The sequence below is a fragment of the Mastomys coucha genome, unplaced genomic scaffold (genome assembly GCF_008632895.1).
Source record: "Mastomys coucha isolate ucsf_1 unplaced genomic scaffold, UCSF_Mcou_1 pScaffold22, whole genome shotgun sequence".
In the NCBI taxonomy this organism is placed as follows: Eukaryota; Metazoa; Chordata; class Mammalia; order Rodentia; family Muridae; genus Mastomys; species Mastomys coucha.
The window spans coordinates 263,467,261-263,487,825 of NW_022196905.1; the positions used below are offsets into that span (position 1 = coordinate 263,467,261).

The window sequence follows — 20,565 nt, forward strand, 5'->3', positions numbered from 1 at the left end:
TGTGCTGGGAACCACGGTAATATCTTGAACAGAAATGACTTTGAGCACTTAAGACAGGAGGCTCTCATCAAAGGCTGAATTTTCTAATTGAAATTAACCCAGTCTGTGATTCCTGGTCTATGCAGTTAGTTTGAAAGCAAACAAAAGGTGATTAATGTTGTCATAGCATGTCAGCATGCATAGAGCTATCACTGCTGGACAATCCTTCAAGCTTCCTGCACAGATTTCCCAGACTGCATTCCCTCAGCTACACAAAGGAACACATTAGCCCATTCTTAGCAGAATAAAGTTCTCTACTTCCACTTCCTTAAAGAGACAGTCATTTATTTTATGGGGAAACATGTATCCTCACAACCACACAATTCCATAAAATTCAAGTTTCCAGTATCTTAAGAGAAACTGTTTGGCTGGAACATCCAGTTATGGTCATATAGAAAATTCTAACTTAGCAAGGCATAGTGGAGCACAACTTTAATCCCAGCACTCAGGAGGCAGAAGCAGGGTGATCTCTGTGAGTTCAAGGCCAGCTTGGTCTTATAGAGGGACCCTGTCACTTAAAACAAACCCTAACATGGAAAAAGTGAAAGTCTGTAATGGTGATCTCAGTGATCTTTCTACATACGGAGAGCTTAAAAAAAAGAGAGAGAAAGAAAACCTGCTGGTCTGAGTTGAGTTAATGAAGCTGAGGAGTCTTAACAACTTTGGATCACTGCAGAAGCTGTTTAGGGTTTTACATCATTTTATGGCTTACTACCACCTCTTTATTCAGACAAGAAATAACCTTTAGAACCAATGGACATAAAAACATAGCATCATGGGCAAAAACCACAGCTACAAGCTAGTGGGAAATGGGTCTCAGCAAACACATTCTAACAGAACATTAAGATAATCAGAGCAGAGTTCAGTTTAGAAATCTTAGGGGCTCCCACCTACCCACCTTTCCCTTTACTGAACAACCTGAAATAAGTATTACAATCTGGAATTCTTTTAAAAGTTGTTTTTAAGGCAGGGTCTTTCTACAGAGCCCTGGCTGTCCTGGAATTCACCTTGTTGATCAGGCTGGCCTTGAACTCAGAGATCCACTTGTCCTTGCCTCCCAGTACCAATTAAAAGTATGCACCAGCACACTGGGCTCTTGTTTTTTAAAATGCAGCCCAGCATTTGAGGAATCACAGAAGGTCCTTCCCCACTCAGTTACTAGGTTACAAAACCTATCAGGGCAGCAGTTGTGGCAGTGGGTAGGGTGCTTGCCTAGTATGAGCAATATCAGGGTTTTTTCTCCAACACAGCATAAATGGCATTGTGGCACATACCTGTAATCGCAACCCTTGGGAAGTGGAGTTGGGAGGATTAGAAATTCAAGGTCATCCTTGGCGACAAAGCCAGCTCAAAACCAGTCTGGGCTGAAAACTATCTTAAGAAAACAAAACAACCAAAAACAAATCTCTAGCATTCTTAAGGAGTGACATTGCATTCTTTTTTTAACTCCTAACCTACAGACACCCTGAACTCTATAATTACTCAAAGAGGGAGTTCTGCATTTGCCAGAAGTCTCAGTGGCTCCAAACCCAGGCTGGTGGTGAAGTGTCTGCAGGGGTTGGAGTTACTTAAGTAAGGGCCTACTGCTAGGACCCTTGGTGTAGCTTTTCAGCAAGACTCACTTCCTGAACATGGCAAAATGTGTTGCATCAGAAAATCCATTCAGTTCTGGAATACGTTAAAAATTCCACACAGTCCTTGTGATTCCCCAAAAGAGATGCATCTACTTAGCCAGGGAACATGCTACCTTCCAGTGACTTTCGGATGCCGCAAAGTTTTATGAAGGCTTCCTTCCACATGCTACAAACACTGAAGGACCTGGGGCCCACTTATTCAAATTTATCCCAAACCAATTTTCCCAACTCATTTCTTTTCAAGTTGATTTGTTTCAGTATATAACACAGGTGTGTTACACAGCACTGACCATTAAGAAGCCATTTTGTTGACTTGGAATGCTTCACAGCATACTTAAACCCTGTGGACTTACATACTTTTCTAGGCAGCATAGAAGTGCAATGCTCCTGGATGTGCTACTGTGAGAAGTGTGTTTCAAGTTAAAGAGTAACCTGAAATGCTCTGGTGTGACCATACACTCTACTTAAAGTGTTTGTTTGTTTGTTTGTTTGTTTTTTAAACAAAGCATGGTATGTGCTCTAGCAATACCAGTATTGGAGGGGAGGGGTTTTGTGTGACGCTTAACATATTATCTTTCTTCTTTTGACTGCATTTTTTTTAAAGACTTATTTATTTTATGTATATGAGTACACTGTAGCTGTACAGATGGTTGTGAGCCATCATGTGGTTGCTGGGATTTGAACTCAGGACCTTCAGAAGAGCAGTCAGTGCTCTTAACTGCTGAGCCATCTCTCCAGCCTTTGACTGCATTTTTAAGAGGGCGCTTTTATATGCTGTTTGTGTCTCTGAGGAATGTGCTGACATTGTGTAATGTAAATACAAATAATGCATCTGTAGTACATGTATACACACACACACACACCCCACAGCGAACCAAAGCCTCAGACCACAGAAGTGGTGCTCTCGGGATTCACCCGCAGGAGTCTAGATGCATTCCGAAGGTCCTGCAGCTGCTTGGCAGGCTTCCCCACGCCTTCCTCAAATCTCCTCTCCACCACTGGCAGAACAGTCTCATAAAGGAAGGATGCGTTCTGCCTGATGAAAGCCTTCTTCTCTGGGTCCTGCTCACACCGCAGGCTGTAGTCCACATGCTGCACAGCAACCAGTATGACCTCCACCAGACTCTCCAGGAGCACCATGTGTAGCTCTGGGAAGTACAATTTCAATGCCTCCTCCAGGAAGCCCATGGTCTGCTTGGTGAAGGCTACCACTGTGTAGCTCAAGTTCACCCAGCAGTCATCTCCTGTGTACTGCTCAAAGTTACTGACCCCGCAACTTCTCATCTCTTCCTTGAGCTTGCCCAGGGCCTCAGGAGTCATCAGGTTCATCCGACGCCACATCTCCTCCGAGTTTCGGTGCTTGGTGGCTTCAATGATAATCTCCTTGTAACTGTGCAAGGCCCCCTGGATGTCCTTCACCAGCAGGGCATGGATGATGAAGGTGAGATCCAGCCCAATCTCTCCCAGCTGCTGGCAGTGCTCCTTGGCTACCTTCACACACTCAGCAGCGGTGGACAGGCTCTCCTTGCTGTCAAAAACCTGCTTGCTGAAAGCATCCACGAACATGCCCATTGCCGACCTTGCCCAGACCACAAAGGCAGAGTAGCAGCCACTGTCCGTGCCTGCAAAATCTGTCTCAAACTCCCTTGCAGTCTCTAGGAGGCTGGTAAAGAAGACATGGCACAGCTTGTGAATGTAGAGCAGAGTGGCGCCCTCAATTCGAAGCTGGCGGATGGCAGTGTGCACGGCTGCTGCCCTGTTCCTCAGAAACAGCTCACAAGCCTTCGTGCACTGGCCCAGCCGGATCAGCTGAGACACTGCCCTTCGAGTGGCCTTAGGGCCGCCTCTCAGAGAGCGATCCGGGGAGAGTTCAAACACAAGCACCTCGGTGAGCTGTCGTACTCGTTCATCCACTTTGGCCCTCAGCTCTTTCACAGGAGGTGGGCTAGGCTTATCTTCCAGGTAGTGATTTAATTTGTCCAGCAAGTCCACAGCACCCTCAAAGTCCCTCTGTGCAATACAAACATCCAGGTCTTCAGGTAACTCCTGGATCCACTCCATGGAAAGGTCAACCTTTTCCTCCTCCGCCTCGGGGGTGGCCAGTTCTTCGTCATCCTCATCCTCAAACGGGTTGTTGCCCTTGGAAGTGACCGGTGGTGTTGCACGCGGGGCTGCTGCCTCCTCCTGCTCCCGCCTCCTCTTGTCGCTGAGCGCCCTCTTGGTTTCCTCCAGCACCTCCAGCCACTCGCGTTTAATCTTGGCATTTTCCGCCTGGAAGATTCGGCTCTCCGGGAACATGAGCAGCTTGAACATGTCTTTCATGGGTGGATTATCCTTGACGTTGACCACCGCCAGGCGGTCCAGCGGGTAGAGCGCGTTGTAGCGGTACATGCCTCGCCTTTGTGGCAGCCAGGTGGCCACCAGCAGGCAGTCGTTCATGAGGAAGCCGTGCACGCGCTGCAGCTGGGCCATGTGGTCCGCGTCGTATTCCACCAGGTCCCCGTTGTACACCAGGTACTGACCTGGCGTCTCCAACAGGTCCCGGCAGCCCTCCACCTTCTCCAGCAGCGTGGTGAGTGTTCGCTGCTTGCCCTCCTCGCCCGTCCCGGGACCCTCGCGAGGGACGCCCGCCGGCCCGGCCAGGAAGCCTGCCTGGGCCGCCCCGCGCTCCCGCGGCCCCGCGCCCGCTGTGTCCTCACCCGCGGAGGCGCCCGCGGCGGCGGCGGGCAGCAGTGCCAGCGGGATGCTCTCCAGGCTGCTCTTCTGCTCCGTCAGCAGGTGGCTCAGCTGGTACATTTCGCTCTCCAGGTAGGATATCTCGCGCGCCGTCTCGATGAACTGCCGGTAGTTCTGGTAGACGTTGCGCTTCAGGTTCTGCGCCGTCTCCTCGGCCAGCGCCTGCACCCGCTGCCGATGCTCCTGCAGGTCGCGGTCGCCGTCCGACTGCTGCGACAGCTGCTTCACGTACAGCCGCGCCTCGAAGCCCCCCGACTCCAGCTGCCTCCGCAGGCGGCTCGCCCCGCTGTCCGACATGGCTGCCACTCGCCCTGCTCCCGCGGCCCGTAGTGCCTGTCACTCGCTGCCTCCGGGCCCCACCCGAGCCCGGTGGAGAAGGCGGACGAGGAAGCGGGGCGGGAGCAACCAACCCCCAAACGCCTGCGCCGGGGCCGAGCGCTGCATTGCGCCTGTGCCAGAGTCGACACGCTCGCACTGCGCCTGCGCCCGGGGCGGGGTGCTGACAATGCGCCTGCGCAGAAACGGCAGCATCTCAAGGCGCGTGCGCGGACGAGCCAGTACGGAAGTCAGAAGAGGGTCGGGCACGGACCAGACTTGACGTGAGGCTCTGGACCTCTGCGGCGGTCAGGAGACAACCAGCTTCCTAAAGCCGTCCCTAGCCCGAGCCCAGCGTTCCTAAGCCTGTGCCCGCGGAACAGCGCCGAGCCACCGTCGGTTAGGCGTTCGAGGCGAGCCCGCGCGCCCGGACAGCGGGGCCGGGAGGTCTCGCGAGACCCGTGTGCCGCACGAGCCGGACCGGCGTCTTGGGAGCGGCTGAAGTGGGAGTAGCGGGATGGACGAGGATCTGGTGGTCGCGCTGCGGCTGCAGGAGGAGTGGGACGTGCAGGTGGCGCGGCGCGCGGCGGCGCGGGAGCCCGTGTCGTTGGTGGACGCGTCCTGGGAGCTGGTGGACCCCACCCCGGACCTGCAGGCGCTCTTCCTGCAGTTTAACGATCGCTTCTTCTGGGGTCAGCTGGAGGCGGTGGAGGTGAAGTGGAGTGTGCGCATGACCCTGTGAGTGCGCCCACGAACGGCTCGGAACGTAGGGAAGGGCGAGGCCCCCGAGTTGTCGTTGGTGTCCCCGCCTCGCGGCGCAGGGAGAGGTCGCCGGGAGACGTTCCCACACCCCCAGTCCCGAGTCCAACGGCCTTCAGTGATGTACCAGCAGGATCCCTTATCTATCCACTGAGTTTGAAAAATCCTAATCGAGATAGTAATCTGCCCTGCACAAACGCTGTCACATACCGGCCTGCGGTAATGCAGACTAAGACGTGGTGTTACTTCTAACCTCACACCAGCCCTGTGACCCTTTTTGGGAGAAATGCCTGTGTGTGCCTGTGCGAAGGAGAGGGGGGTAACAGTGGGTGAGGGTGAGCAAGTGTAACTCCCTGAAGCCAAGTGTCCCACCCAGAAAAGCCATCCTCCTTCAGGGACTTTTTTTGTGAACTGGTGTGGATGTGCTGCCTCATCCCCACCCCACCCCCTTTTTTTTAAAAGATTTATGTGTATGAGTACACTGTAGCTGTACAGATGGCCGTGAGCCATCATGTGGCTGCTGGGAATCGAACTCAGAACAGGCCCGCTCCCTCCAGCATAATTCACTGTAGCTGTCTTCAGACGCACCAGAAGAGGGCGTCAGATCTTATTACAGGTGGTTGTGAGCCACCCTGTGGTTGTTGGGATCCGAAGTCAGGACCTTGGGAAGAGCAGTCAGTGCTCTTACCTGCAGAGCCTCTCACCAGTCACCCATCCTTTTTTTTTTTTTTTTTCGGGGTGGGGATGCGGGGAAGGGGCCTCATATGTTTCTGTGGCTGGCCTAGAACTCACTCTCTAGACCAGACTGGCCTGGAACTCACGAGATCCTCCTGCATCTGCCTCCTATGTGCTGGGATTAAAGGCCTGTGCCACCATGTCAGGCTAGGGTTGGTTGGTTGGTTTGTTATTGTTTTCTGTCTCCTATGTGTCTTTGAATCTAATCGATTGTTGTGACTATTTTCCAGATGTGCTGGGATCTGCACCTATGAAGGGAGAGGAGGCATGTGCTCAATCCGTCTCAGCGAACCCCTGCTGAAACTGAGACCAAGAAAGGACCTTGTAGAGGTAGGTATTCTTATTGCATAAACCTGGTTCTCAGCTCGTTGGTTTGCAGGATTTATTTTTATTTAGAGATGGGTTTTTGATAGTAGCCCATACTGCCTTCAACCACAAGATCCTCTTGCCTCTGCCCGAGGGTGTACAGCTGCACACCACACCATTCCTAGCCAGGATATTTGGTTGATTTTAAGAGGCAGAGTCTCTGTTCCTTAGGTTGGCTATTTTTAGGGGTGGTTGATGGTGAGGGAGGCAGAACCCAATGTAGCCAAGCTAATCGCAAATGTCTAAGCCTTCCACCTCCACCTTGATACCTGGGTTTGTGGGTATGCCCAGTAGCCATTCAGACCCAGGCTGTTGGCTCTTTCGGTGTTGGAATTTCCATGTTGGCATCTGCAGTCTGTATTGTAGAGGTTTTTTTTTTGTTTTTTTGTTTTTTTGTTTTTTTGTTTTTTTGTTTTTTTTTGTTTTGTTTTGTTTTTTTGTTTTTTTGTTTTTTTTACCCCTGTTACTCAAGACAGGGTTTCTCTGTGTAGCCCTGGCTATCCTGGAACTCACTCTGTAGACCAGGCTGACCTTGAACTCAGAAATCCACCTGCCTCTGCCTCCCAAGTGCTGGGATTAAAGGCATGTGCCACCACTGCCCAGCTGTAGAGTTTTGACTATCGGGATTTTAAAGTTGTGGTTGGATTCACTGAGCTGTGGGTTTGGGTCAGTAGTTAAGTTAAATGGGCCTTCTTGAGCAATGTTAATTTTGTGAAGAGGATTGTTTCCTGGGTTCTGCAGACCTTGGAATATTATATGTAAAGGTTTGTACTTGGGTCTGTAGAAGGCTAAGACTGCAGGCTAAGAAAGAGAATTCATTTTATCTTCAGACATGCCCTAGAAAATTAATACACTGGTTTTCTGTTTCAGACTCTTTTGCATGAAATGATACATGCCTACTTATTTGTCACTAATAATGATAAAGACCGGGAAGGACATGGCCCAGAGTTCTGTAAACATATGCATCGAATCAACCAACTGACAGGAGCCAACATAACGGTATACTGAGCCACACTGGTTTGGGGAGCAGGCAAGATCAGGGTCTTGCTGTGTTGACTAGTCTGGCCTCAAGCTCACAATTCTAATTCAGCCTAAGTGGTGGGATTATGAGTATGTGCCACCAAACCCAGTAGCCATTCATTCAGTAAAAGTGAACTAGATAGAAACAGATTTTCAGGCTTGAACAAGGGGTGGAGTGGCTGAGGAGCCAGCAGGCCTCTTCGTTGAGGCTTCCAGCTGCTGTAGGTCAGCATTTCAGGCATGTATTATACTTTTCTGGACCTTCAGGAATAGCTCCAGCTCATCCTAAATTCTTCCACATCTGTGACAGTCCCTCATCATCCCGACAGTGACAGTGTTGGAGGAGATATCATAGCCAGGGCTAAGGTGTAGCCAGGGCTACTGTCCCTACAGTAGGGGTCATGTGTATATCTAGAACTATCTATTGCTCTGCAACGATGCAACAGCAGTGCCTGCATTTTGAGATCTTGACCGTGAGGGTGGGCAGTGTCTTAGCACTCTGAGCACTAACTAAATGTTGTTAATTATGGGGATTTTGCGTGCTTCCTTGGGAAGGAACTGGCTGTTGCTTCAGCCCTTTAGCAGTTTTTATCATTTCTAGAAACTTAAGGAAATATGTGTGCTTTCTAACATTTCCCTTTTTATTTGGTTTTATTTTCTATGTTCATTGATGCTTTGCTTGCATGTGTGTCTGTGGGAGTTATAGACAGTTGTGAGCTGTATTGTGGATTCTGGCAATTGAACCCAGGTCCTCTGGAAGAGTAGCCAGAGCTCTTAACTGCTGAGCCATCTCTCTAGCCCCATGGTCTCAGCTCTTTCTCCATGTTGGCAGCTTATTAAGGTCCTGTAGTAAACCTTCTTGGGTCTAGCTTTTAATGATGTTGTTGTTTACTCTCTGCAAAATTTGCATTTATGGAGTTGTTTTCTGATTATGGGTTTTTCCCCACTAAAATATTTTGTTTTATATGCTTCTTTTGTTTGTTTGTTTGTTTTCGAGACAGGGTTTCTCTGTGTAGCTCTGGCTGTCTTGGTACTCACTCTGTAGACCAAGCTGGTCTCGAACTCAAAAATCCACTTGCCTCTGCCTCCCAAGTGCTGGAATTAAAGGTGTGTGCCACCACCGCCTGGCTTGTCTTATATGCTTCTATCTACACGGTAGGAAGTTTTAAATTACCAGATGTTTCCTATAATAGTGAACTTCTGAAAAGAAACTAAATATAGTAGCTGTCCCCAAATGGAACTTTTTAGAAATGTCTGAGAAATGGAGTATCTCAAAACAAAAAGACTCCTTGGGTAAAATATCTCGTTAGATTGTCTACCTTGTCTTGACTGCTGGACACTCCCTCTGCCCAGGTCTACCACACTTTCCATGATGAGGTGGATGAGTATCGCCGGCACTGGTGGCGCTGCAATGGACCCTGCCAGCACAAACAGCCCTACTATGGCTATGTAAAGCGTGCCACCAACAGGGCCCCCTCTGCTCATGACTACTGGTGGGCTGACCACCAGAAAACTTGTGGAGGCACTTACATAAAAATCAAGGAGCCAGAGAACTATGCAAAGAAAGCCAGAGGAAAGACAAAAGCAGGCAAGCAGCCAGCATCGGCAGTGGAGAATAAAGGTACCTCTCCGTCCCATCTCCCAGGAGTGTGAGCCTGGCCAGTGTGTGGGGACCGGGGGACAGTTAGTCCAGGGGCTGCTCCACTGCAGGTGGTTTCATGTGTAAGTAGCACACATCATCCACAAAGTGATGGTAGCCAAGCTTGCTTTGCTCTGTGTAGAAGAGAGGGAAGGTGAAGACTTCTCCATTGGCAGTATCTGAGGCAGTGTCTAAGACAAATGGGTGTCAGAGTGAGGTAGCAGCACCAGGGTGTGAGTCCTGAGCACCCCAGGCCACTAGGCAGGCTGGTGACCTCTGCTGAGGTGGCTCAGGAAGTTGGGAAAGGAGTGGGGCCTTCATTTGTTCCTGTTATCCTTAGGACCTGCTCCTTTTCCTCAGAAGTCCTGTGGAGGCAGCACTTAACTTAGTTGACGCTTCCCCTGGCAAGGTTGTCAGTTTGGTAGGGTTGGCCTTGGGAGCCAAACTGTAGTTCGTAATGTGAAATGCAGAGAAGGCAGGGGACTGGAGAATTGGTTGGTGCAGAAGGACTGAATCTGTAGAAAGCCAGGTGAGGAGGAGGCAGATGAGAGGAACCAGTACTTTTCTGGGGACATTCCTTGCTTAGTGTTGGATTCTTTTATCTATGATTTCGTCCATCCTTCCCATTTTTTCAGTACAGGCCTCTGACTACTGAAGGTTGCCTTCTCTTGTCAGTAAGTGACTACTGCACAGTTCTCAGTTAGCACAGAACAATCCTTCATTTTTGCTAACCACTGTTTGCTCAATGTTTGTCTGGGTGGCAATGTATTGAGGAAGTCTTGTCTGTCTCCTTTGCAGACAAGTTGTGCAGAGGGGAGGCCCAGCCACTCATCCCATTCAGTGGAAAGGGGTATGTTCTTGGAGACACAAGCACTTGCCCTTCATCTGGGAAGCTGAACACCTCATACATGGTTAATGAAGCCAAAGGTCTCTCAAGTCAAGACCATTCAGCGACTGCCCTGAGGCTCAATTCCAATGTTGAGGTGAAATGTGAACAGAATGGTCTCCCGAAGAAACCTCCTCTTGTCACCCCTCTTCCCACTGCTAGTCACCAGAGTGTCCTGAGCAGCTACTTCCCCAGAGTCTCTGTTGCTAACCAAAAGGTTTTCAGAAATGTGAATGGATCCCCAGTAAAGAGCGGGACCACTGGAGATGGCACCAAGCATTCTGCCTCAGTAGGCTCTCAGAGAAAGGTTCCACCTTCCAGGGCATCCCTGAGAAATGCCTCCAAAGTCACAGCACCAGCATCAGCAACTGTGACATCTGCAGCTGGGACATCTGTGACCATATCCCAAGAGGAGAGTGGGTCTGAAGACCAATTCCTAAACAAGCGACCCAAGTTGGAGGACAGGACTGCTTTGGATAATATCAAGGAACAAACACAGAGTGGTAGTGACCTTCATAACAGCTCACGGCCCACATCCACCAGCACTTCTCGGAGCTCAGGCAGCTCATGCAGTCAACGACGGCTGGTCAACTGTCCAGTGTGTCAGGGTGTGGTTTTGGAGTCGCAGATTAATGAGCACTTGGACCGCTGCCTGGAAGGCAACAAAACCAACCTGCGACCTCGAAGAGTGTGAGCTGGAGTGGATCCCACACTGCCTGTTGGCAGTCACCTGGCAGGTGAAGGACCTGTGGGTTACAGTCTGACTTACTGCACCAGCACAGTGTTGTTTTATATATACTCAATGAGCAACTGTAGTTTAAGTCTGTGTCTTCATCCAGGGGGTGTGCCTGTAATACCAGTTGCTCAGGAAGATGAGGCAGGAGCATCACTCTAGCCCATGATCCTGAGTAATGTAGGGAGCCTCTGTCTCAGGAGCTTACGTGTCAGTGTGCTGTGTTCACCCATACCTTACCAGGACATGGGCTTCATTTGTCCTGTGTCCATGTATGGCTTTATGTACTTTTGGGTTTTTTGTTTTGGTTTGTTTTGTTCATGAAGGTTTTAGAGTACTTAACTATATTCTCAAGATAGTCATATCAGGAGTCCTGAAGCTGAATACTTTTAATATTAAACCCCATTCTCTAAGCTGTTAATCTTTTTGAGGTCTGATACTTTGTTCAGATGGTATGAAACAGTAGTTGTCCTAAAAGCAGTCAGCGTTCTTTCTTTTTTAAATCATAACAGCGGATAAGCTTTCTATATTTTACAAGATTTTACTTTCTACATGAAGGTGGTAGGCAAATTTTAAAGACTTCTGCATTCTTAATAATTTATATTTTAAATATAACGTTTATTTATGTATATAATCTGTCCTACTTTTACTAAAAAGTGGCCGCAGATTTTTAAAGACTCATATATTTAAAGACTTTTTCTAGCTCATGATAACTCCTGTTTAAAATTCCAGTACTTGGGAGGCTGAGACAGGGAGATGGCTGTGCGGTTTGAAGCCAGCCTAGGCTTAAGCTCCAGTGTGGGCTATGGTGAGACTATGTCTCAAGTTTTTTGTTTGTTTGGGCTTTTTTTTTTTTCTTTCTTTCTTTCTTTCTCCTTTTCTTTCTTTCTTTTTTCTTTCTCTGTTCCATCTTTATTTACCAAGCAATGGTTGCAGAATTGAGAGTAAAGTGGATAGCATATGTACAGTACAATTGTTTTAATGTTAAAGCGGTTACTCCGTTCTTCAGGCCAGGTGGGGACTTAAGTGAATGGTGCTAAAATGTAACTGATGTATAACATCTCACAAAGCTGCCTGATTCCTTGAAGAGCAGAAAATACCTGGGCAGCACTGTGAACTCTACGCCAAAGTGCGAGCAAAAGATCATCATCTGAGCGCTGGGAGCTTGTGTCTTACCGCATTTGGGCAGAGACAGAGACACATGTCTCAGTTTGTCTCACGTCTGTCCCTCCACCTTGCTGACTTTGCTCCAAGGTGGAAAATTCTTGGAAGTGTTGGGGTGAAGCTGGTTTGTCTGCTGTTCCCCTGTATAACTTCCTCCATTACCTCCCCCAGGGAGGGTTGTGGGGAGTCCTGCTATAGCTGTCCCTTCACAGGGCCTACCCTCTCCATCCCCAAAGGTCACAGTTTGTTACCAGAGAGTGTGAAGGTAGTGTCTTTGTTACTGTGTAGGTTTATTTTCATTCCTTTGTAGAATTTAAAGATAACTATAAGTTTCCTCCCTCACCCCAGTATTATTGAACCATTGGAACCCAGTGCAGGGTTAAGTGATGCTGACAACAGCCACTCAGGAGTGGAACTGTCACAGGGCATCTGTGGTCGGCTCTATCCAACTCTTGAGTCCTCTCCTCCCAGCAGCGGGCCACTGTTGACCTCCCAGTACTCCTGACAGGATCTTCAGCCAGTAGGATCAGATAACAAGTTTTGATATTTCTTACAGCATGAAGTTAAATAGTATTTAATGTTTATAGGTAAATTGCTATTAAAGTTTTTTGTTTGGATATATGCCATATTTTCACCAATTTAACAGGTTATAGACAATTAAATATTTTTGTGCCAAACTACATAAGTTCTAGGGCTGTGTAGTAAATTAGGTGGTAGTTCACGCCTTTCAGGAGCTACATCCTCAGTGAGGGAAATATGCACATTAATATTAGTGCCTTATGATGGTGCTGGGTCAGGGTTTCACTCTGGCACTGTTTTTTAGTGAGTTGAGTTAGCTTGTTAAGGGAGGGGAAGGGCCTCAGGCAGGGAGAGAACTGGGTACATCCTGTGGAAACATAAGACGTTGAGCTGGAAGGAGGGAGAGTGTAGACATGCAGGCCTAGCCAGGCTGAGGGTGGGACTGCACCTGCTGTGTCCACTAACCACCTATACAGTGACAGAGAGAGGATGAACTGGGTATGCAGAGTACCCAGGTGCAGTCTCAGCAACACCAGCTTCTGAATGTGGTGAGAATGCAAGTGGGAATGTAATGAGCCTCTAGTAGTTAGAGAAGATTTGCCCCTGAGTAGTTATCCTTACCTGTCATTTTACCAGTGAAATGTGGATTTTGTTTGTATTCTCCCTTTGAAAGCAAATTTCTAACCTCACAGTGGAGCTAAAGTTGGTTCAGCTCTGCACTTTAGGGCTATAGTCGTAGGTCCTGTTTCTATAGAATTTGTGCTTATGTCCCAGTTCCCACACTGGCTAAAAGCAACCTTTGAAACCTTTGTTTGGCTTTGGCCAACTGAGCACATATCCCAACTGAGACCTTTGAGGTAAATGGGAAAACACTAAAACCTTATTCTGTCTTGTTCCAAAGCTCGAAGATTGTATTTATTTTTCAAAGCTTTACAGATTTTAAAAATAAACAATGTTTTGATGTAAAGTGGTTGGTGTGTCTTTCTGGTTTCATTTTTGTGGTGCTGAGAATGGGCCCTGGCTCTTCATAAACTCACAAATTCACATTTGTATGCTTACAGACACATGCAAACAAGGCCAAGAATGTAATCCCAGCACTCAGGAGCAGGTTAAGTGCTCTGCCGCTGAACTACATACCCAGACCTCTTTAAGATTACAGAGTGGGCTGCCTGACAGCTGTGGTGTTCTCATCGTGTTTAGTAGAGCTGAGGGCCTTTCCTCCCCTTATCTTGATACAGAATATCTCCATATACTAAAGATGGCCGTGGTCAGTAAAAGGGAAGGTAAGTGGGAAACTGTCTACAAGTATATGCTTCTGTGTGGTGTATTCAACAGAGTAGACACCAAGGCTCCTGGTGTCACTCAGACTCAAACTAGGATGTGGGTCACAGGAATTAGGTCACATATTTGCTATCCTGTTTCTCAGTCCTCCAGTTGTAACACCAACTCCTTGCCATAGACAATCAGCCAAGGATGTTTAGGTGAAATTCTTTCCAAAGCTGCCTACTTGAAGCTTTGGAAACTTAGTTTCAATCTCTACTGATCCTACCCACCCCTCTCTCTTCTACACTTACTATGTGTATGTGTTTGCTCAGAGAGTCAGCTATCTCCTTGTTAAAGACTTAAGATAGGTTTCTGTCTGTTAACAGTATTAAAAATAATTTGTGAACAGCTGGGTACAGTGATAAGATATTTAATCCCAGTACTCAGAGGCAGAGGGTATCTAAATTCCAGACCACCCAGAGTATGACCCTGTCTCAAAAACCCATTGTATTCTTACCTATATGTATAAACATAAGGCCAAGAACGTAATCCCAGCACCCAGTGAGGCAGGAATTACACGTTGGCCTCAGAGTGAGTGCCTATCTCCAGAAAAAACAGTTGTTAGCTGAGTGTTTCCATAGCTGCTCTATGAGACCAGAAGTGGAAGGTTGAGGGTGGTTTCTCCACACACTAGAGAAGCCACCCCTATCACTACTGCTTGGATATAGCAATGTAAGCCCGGAGCACAGCTGTGTGTGCTCTGCTTGCTTTCTAACCCTTCTGGGCAAGTTAACCCTAAGGGCTACATTTCTTCTTCACTGTGTTTCCATCCTTCCTTGGGCATCTGTTTCCGAGGTTTGGGAACTTGCTCCTGCCACGGCGTGTTTAGCCAGAAGTCTCTCCTACCACATGGGTTCAGGGTCAGACTTGGCAGTAGGTGCTTCATCGGTCATCTCAGCTGTCCTTGGTGTTTGGCTTTAACTTGAGATAACTCTTCAGTCTGTCCCCTGAAGGGATGACTATTCCCACCTGCCTGCCTTTCCTGTTTGGTCATTTAGTTCTGAGATTGGGATCTGACCATGCTAATCCAGCTGCATGAACTCCCAAGTTGGGCTTCAGCCCTCCTTGTAGCTGTACCTACAGGAGTGTGCCACAGTGCAGGACATGGAGGATCTTTATGGTGTTAAGTTTTATCCAAAAAAAATGCTTGTTTGACTGCATTTAGATTTTCTTATGCTGTACATTAAGACCAAGTCTCAAGTTGTTTGTTTCCTTGCCTTGCAAAAGCAGTGGGGCTTCTGGCTGATTGGTCACTTCCAGCACTTCATAGGTGAAGTTCTTTCCCAGAAAAGAACACGTCCGGGATTGAAATTCATGTGTTTGCTCTGTTCCCACTGTGCAACAGGGAAGATCTGAAAAGAACAAGGAATGCCCCAGGCAGTAGGATATGATTTCACCAGGGCAGAGAAAAGCCAGAGCTAAGGCAAGCAAGCTGTGAGATGATAAGAGCCCAGGGATGAGAATATTCCAGTCTCTGACAGACTCCAAAGCATAAACAACCAGGGCTAGGACTTCCCAAGAGCCAAGCCAGAATGATACCTCAAAATCTAAGGCAATGTTTTCCAGTGTGGGTTCTGGTTTGGGGCTGACTTACCAACCTTGAGAGTATCTATTCCCCTCACAACTTGGGCACCAGGAGTGATAAACATGGAGTCGGGGAACAGGAAAATCAACACTAGGTAGATGGCTCCAGGGAGCCAGGTGGGCAGACACCAGGCAGCAGGCTCAGGTGTCTAGCCACAGGACCCAGGAGGAAGTCGGCACACTCAGATGATTAAAAATCGAAAGCAGGGTATTAGGGTACCACAGGGGCTGAGCAGGACTTCTGTCTGAGGCCACACTGGGCAAAAGCAAGACCCAGTCCCAAAACTTAAAAAAAAAAAAGCTGCACCCAAACTAAAGAGTGTTAATTCTATGTTTTACCCATTGTCACACTTAGACTGGTCCTCTGACCCACTCCAGTGCATATTTCAGTGCCATTTCCCAAATGCCCACTCAGATGGTTGTTTGGGTTTTTGGAGACAGGGTCTCACCAGCCTCACAGAAATCTTCCTGCCTCCGCCTCTCAAGCACCAGGATTAAAGGCATGTGTCACTACACCCACCATACTAGACTCTTAGAGCTACAGTAGGTCCTATTATGTTGCCCGAAGAACCCTTGTGTCTTTGTACATGACCACAAATCAAATGATGATGTGTGTAGAGCTGCATACGAAGGGTCCTGCAGGTGTGTACGAAGCCCCCTCCCCTTCAGCAGCACAGGAGTACTCTTGACACATTCAATAGCTACGGGGCTTAATACAACATAAAAGCTTACTGAGAAAGAGGAACTGCAGTGCTGAGAAAGCAGGTGCAGCCACCGACCACCATGTCTCTACTCCTGGAGCAACTACCGGCTGCTCGCTCTGTTATTTACAGAAAGGAATTACCGGATGGTGTGGACTAGACCCAAGATGGATCTAGTAAGTAAGTGGCCAATGGGCTCTCAGGGAAAGTCCGTGGTAATCGGCTGGGAAACAGACGACAGCTGGAGGTGACAACAGTTACGGTTTTTTCAAGAACATTTATACATCTTTTTAATTAGATTAGCTTTACAAGCAACGTGAGAGGCTTTCATAGGAAACACCACTTCCAAACCACACGAGTCTCTCTGCGAATCCTGAAGTGCCCTGCCTGTCATGCAAAAGGGGCTGTTCCACAACCGGTTAATGTGTTGAACAGAAACAATGTTATAAAGCTTTCTCTTTAACCAGGATTAACACATACAGGCCACACATGGTTTTAAATAGAGTCCTAACATGAAATTGAGTTTAAGTGGGCATTAAGGGGATAACTATCCTGATTTCTTGCTTTTGTTTTTTTTTTTTTTAATTTGCTTTTCACAGTGACCTCCTGGAAAGCACATACTTTCCAAAAAGGCTGCTGCTCCAGTCAGTCAGACCTTCTGCCAACAATGCCAAACAGTTCCTCCTAACTCCAAAACATGGTGCTTCGGAGCCAGGTGGCCAAACCTTGAGCTGGCCAGCGGCAGAGGCACTTGCTGGAGAGGTGTGGTCAGTGGGGACTTCCTGCCGAGAGCCCCTCATGCAAGCACAGTGCTGAGTAAGCCCTCATTCACACTCAGCTTTACTGGGTTGTTTTCATGTTTTACATGAACAATAGCAATCTCTTAATAAGAATTACTGAGCTTTCCATAGAAAAGGTTTCTAACTGGATACAAACTACACAGGTGCTAAGACTGGTGTAAAGGGAGATACACAGAAATAGTTCTGTATATACACATTTTGGCAAAGATCAAGGTCAGAGACAGAACACCTAAGGGGACAGGAATTACACCCACAATCTGTGCAAACTCTGGCTTTCTAAGGGGACTGTAGAGGTGACAGGAGTCTGGCAGCCTTGTGTGGTTGTCCCTCTGTCCTCTAAAAAGAGAAAAACCCATAAAACAAAAGAGCGTGCTTTCACACCCCTTTTGATTGCTAAGCTAGCACTCGGCTTTCATTACTGGATAGGAAAATGGCTCATGGCTGTCCAAGGAGCAAATGACCACAATCGAGGCTACAACCACACACATCCATGTGCCTGAGGTCACCAGATGCCCTGCCACAAGAACATGGCCCTGACCTGGAAGGGCCTGGAAGCACGGTCACACTATGGAGAAGCCACAGGGAAACCTGCCGCAGTGGGACACGGCTGTGGGCAGGCTAGACCTGCAGCAGAAGAAAGCCCTTTGTCTTGGGAACACGAAGCTGAGGAGAAGCCAGAGTTCATTCAGTGCCTGTCACTTAGCTTTAAAAAATTAACTGAAGAGACATACCCTCTTCCTGTGGCTTGTTTCCTCTCATAACTATGAGTTAGTTGAGTGCCAGTGGCAACCATCTACTGTTAGGTCAAAGAGCAAGAGCAGCGACCTTCACAAGTTCGAATCACTGAGAGGCGGGCCAAGAAAAACCTCGTGCACTCAAGCTGGGACACAGCACCCTTCCTTTACTTTCAGGCAGAAGAAACGAATCATCATTCACTGGCAACAATAATAGTAGGAGGCCTTTCGGGCAAAATTTAATAGCATGAAGAGGTTTACAAAAATAGATTGATGTTATTTTGAGAATAATACTGTAAATTTTTTTTCTTAATTCAGTTTTGATAAATTGTACCTAATACAAAAATTCCCCGAATTCAAACTTGATATAAAAAAGAGATGAAATGAACTCAGTTAGGTGACAGGTCTGGCAAAATAGAAGACTGAAGAAAATCCTACAAAGGGCCCTTGTTTCATGTCCAGATGGAAAAGCTACTCCCCTCCGACAGCATCTCCTTTTCGGTCAGCAGCCAAGAGCAGCCACAGATCTGGAGCTGACCACACAGTACAGTCCCAGCAGATGGAGCCCTCTGTTGGATGACACCCAGCGAAGTCGCCTGGCTCCCAGCTGAAATACCAGGCAGGTGTCTCTCTGTTCATCCTGTCCACGAGTCCACAGAAGGCAACTGAGAGGCTGTAGGTAACGTGGGTACTGCTAGACATCTTTGCTGACTGAATTGGGCTTGAGTTCAACCCTCACACCTTTCTCACCTGCAAGAAAAAGAGGCATTCACTCATAAAGTACTGGCACTTCTGAGACTACACCCCAGTCATGAAGCACTGGAGATCCCGTGACTGCACCGGAAACAACATCTCATTTCTCCATCGTCCCATCAGGTCCATCCCACAAGCTGTTCCCAATGCCACTGAGACAACCACACTGCTGTGCACAGGTCTTAGAGGGCAAGCAGAGGCATCTCACCAGAAACAGTGCCATCTTTAATTTAAAGCCACCTGAGTAATGAGTACTGGAAAAGTACTGAGCCAATGAAAACACATTAAACCACAGCTCTGAAAGTGCTCAAACATCCCATTTTCTTACATTCCTACAAAAGGCTAAGTTGAGTCCAGCTCCTTAGAACCCAGTAGTCCTGTGACTACTGGATATGCTTCAGGTCCCAGGACACACAGGTGCTCGACAAGTCCATGACTTACACACAAAGCTGGCATTTGGGAACCTGTCTGCTGAGCTAATTCGCCTCTTCTATACAGACTTTCCTTGTGGCCATGCGTTCTTTTTTTTTTTTTAAAGATTTTAAAATTTATGTACATGAGTGCTCAATTTACATGTATGCCTGACAGAAGAGGGCATCAGATCCCACTATAGATGGTTGTGAGCCACCACATGGTTGCTGGGAATTGAACTCAGGACCTCTGGATGAGCAGTCAGTGCACTTAACCACTGAGCCATCTCTCCAGCCCGCCACACATTCTTCAGAGTGAATGTTGTGAAAGGAAAAGAGATACTCATTTACCTGAAAGACAAGGGGAGGGGAGCAGGGAAACTAAAGAGCATGGAGGATTACAGAAAAACTGTGCTTGAGTTAACTAACTCATCCATGCATCAAACCTCCGCTAAGCTTTGTACAATTTCAGCAGGTAAGAATGAAGACTAATTAGAGAAATCCCGTTTAAAATAGGGACTTAAGGAATCTGGCAGAAACATTCTCCTGGACTGTGGCTTTTGGAAGACGCCATCCCCAACTGTTTCAGCCACGCCCAGCTGTGTTTACCTGTTAGATATTTTACTTTAGCTCTTGCTCGCTCATCTGCATCAAAATACCAAACAGTTATTGCGTACCTAGAAGGAAATTTAAGACAGGGTCAGAATGGTCCCTGGGAAGAAAGTGTTCCTGACAACCTGTAATGCGTGAAGCAGCCTAAGACCAATGTGTTAACTGGCAAGCGGGTCCTGTCCATCCCGAAGATGAGCTATAGCATCCAAGGGAGGCTCATAGCCTCTCTCCATGCCCACCCAGCCTGCATGGTCAGAAACAGATTAAGGAAGAGCAAGTGCCCAGAAAGGAGGCACACTGACTGGGACAAAGAAACACAGGCCAGTAAACTAACATCTCTAACTCTGAGTCACCAAGGAAGAGTTAAGCAACACTCAGAAACTTCTAGGATTCCTTCCCAAAAGGTCAGTGTTTCAATGCTGGGTTTGGCCGACCTTTTCCCAAAAGACCTCATCTAATTGAACTACTTTATCCCACAAATGTGGTGTGACAGATCTGTTCAGAGCTAAAAAAGCAGGTGACTTCATGGCACAATAGTAGTGTGTCTCACTGTATCTGACTCCAGAGCTAATAGCATGTGGCAGCCAGCAGTAAACAGTGGAGCACAGGAACAGATGCTGTGTGTGTGAGCATGTGCCTCAGGCCACTGGTCCCTCAGGAAAGCCATCATTAGGATCCAGGCCAAAGTTCATGGGAAAAGCAACAACGGCTACGCAATCACGTCACCTTGCTTGAAGACTCAAAGGGCAGAGCCAGTGACAGGCACCACAGTGCATATGTCCTAACATTAGCTAGCGACTGACTCACTTTGCCCAGGCTGCACTCGTCCCTACCATGGTCTCTTTCAAGGAACAGGGCTATACAGGTAGTTCTTAACAGCTCTTGCCCTTGTCCCAGGCTGTCGGTCAACTGCCAGAAGTCTGCCATCTGATCAGCACCTCCCAGAGCCCTGAGTCCTCAACAAGAAAACTCTGCTACTTTCCTAAGTTGCATTCCTCACATCCCTAGACCTGATAGCCTCCCCTCTGCCTGGGCTATACAGACCCACCTGGACTCAGGCCTCTGTTCTCTGGCCCAGTGGCCCCTCTCCTGATTGTACCTCT

General features: G+C 47.9%; 3 protein-coding genes across 4 annotated transcripts in view; 1 reads left to right on the forward strand and 2 right to left on the reverse strand.

Moving 5' to 3' along the window:
* Positions 1 to 303: 303 nt before the first annotated feature.
* On the reverse strand, positions 304 to 5,055 carry Exoc8 (exocyst complex component 8). The gene has a single exon (XM_031341814.1). It carries the CDS (start codon positions 4,704 to 4,706, stop codon positions 2,556 to 2,558), a length of 2,151 nt encoding a protein of 716 aa, XP_031197674.1. The 5' UTR covers positions 4,707 to 5,055; the 3' UTR covers positions 304 to 2,555.
* On the forward strand, positions 4,933 to 13,512 carry Sprtn (SprT-like N-terminal domain). 2 transcript variants are annotated; one of them, XM_031341815.1, is made up of 5 exons: positions 4,933 to 5,462; positions 6,449 to 6,548; positions 7,455 to 7,583; positions 8,958 to 9,225; positions 10,042 to 13,512. In XM_031341815.1, exons 1-5 carry the CDS (start codon positions 5,242 to 5,244, stop codon positions 10,821 to 10,823), a joined length of 1,500 nt encoding a protein of 499 aa, XP_031197675.1. In that variant the 5' UTR covers positions 4,933 to 5,241; the 3' UTR covers positions 10,824 to 13,512. The 2 variants fall into 2 exon arrangements, with proteins under 2 accessions (XP_031197675.1, XP_031197676.1); XM_031341816.1 differs by lacking the exon at positions 4,933 to 5,462 and adding an exon at positions 5,506 to 5,702.
* Positions 13,513 to 16,410: 2,898 nt separating this feature from the next.
* Positions 16,411 to 20,565, reverse strand: part of Egln1 (egl-9 family hypoxia inducible factor 1) — a 40,982-nt gene continuing 36,827 nt past the window's right edge. Inside the window, exons 4-5 of the mRNA XM_031341817.1 lie at positions 19,460 to 19,527; positions 16,411 to 18,437 (exon numbers count right to left, since the gene is read on the reverse strand). Coding sequence (XP_031197677.1) covers positions 18,382 to 18,437; positions 19,460 to 19,527 — 124 coding nt within the window. The 3' untranslated portion in view covers positions 16,411 to 18,381. The remainder of the gene's footprint in view (positions 18,438 to 19,459; positions 19,528 to 20,565) is intronic.

Coding starts and splice junctions, on each gene's coding strand:
- Sprtn (XM_031341815.1), top strand. CDS start 5,242: ATGGACGAGGATCTGGTGGTCGCGCTGCGGCTGCAGGAGGAGTGGGAC. Junction 5,463..6,448: donor TGGAGTGTGCGCATGACCCT/GTGAGTGCGCCC, acceptor ACTATTTTCCAG/ATGTGCTGGGATCTGCACCT. Junction 7,584..8,957: donor TGACAGGAGCCAACATAACG/GTATACTGAGCC, acceptor CCCTCTGCCCAG/GTCTACCACACTTTCCATGA.
- Exoc8 (XM_031341814.1), bottom strand. CDS start 4,706: ATGTCGGACAGCGGGGCGAGCCGCCTGCGGAGGCAGCTGGAGTCGGGG.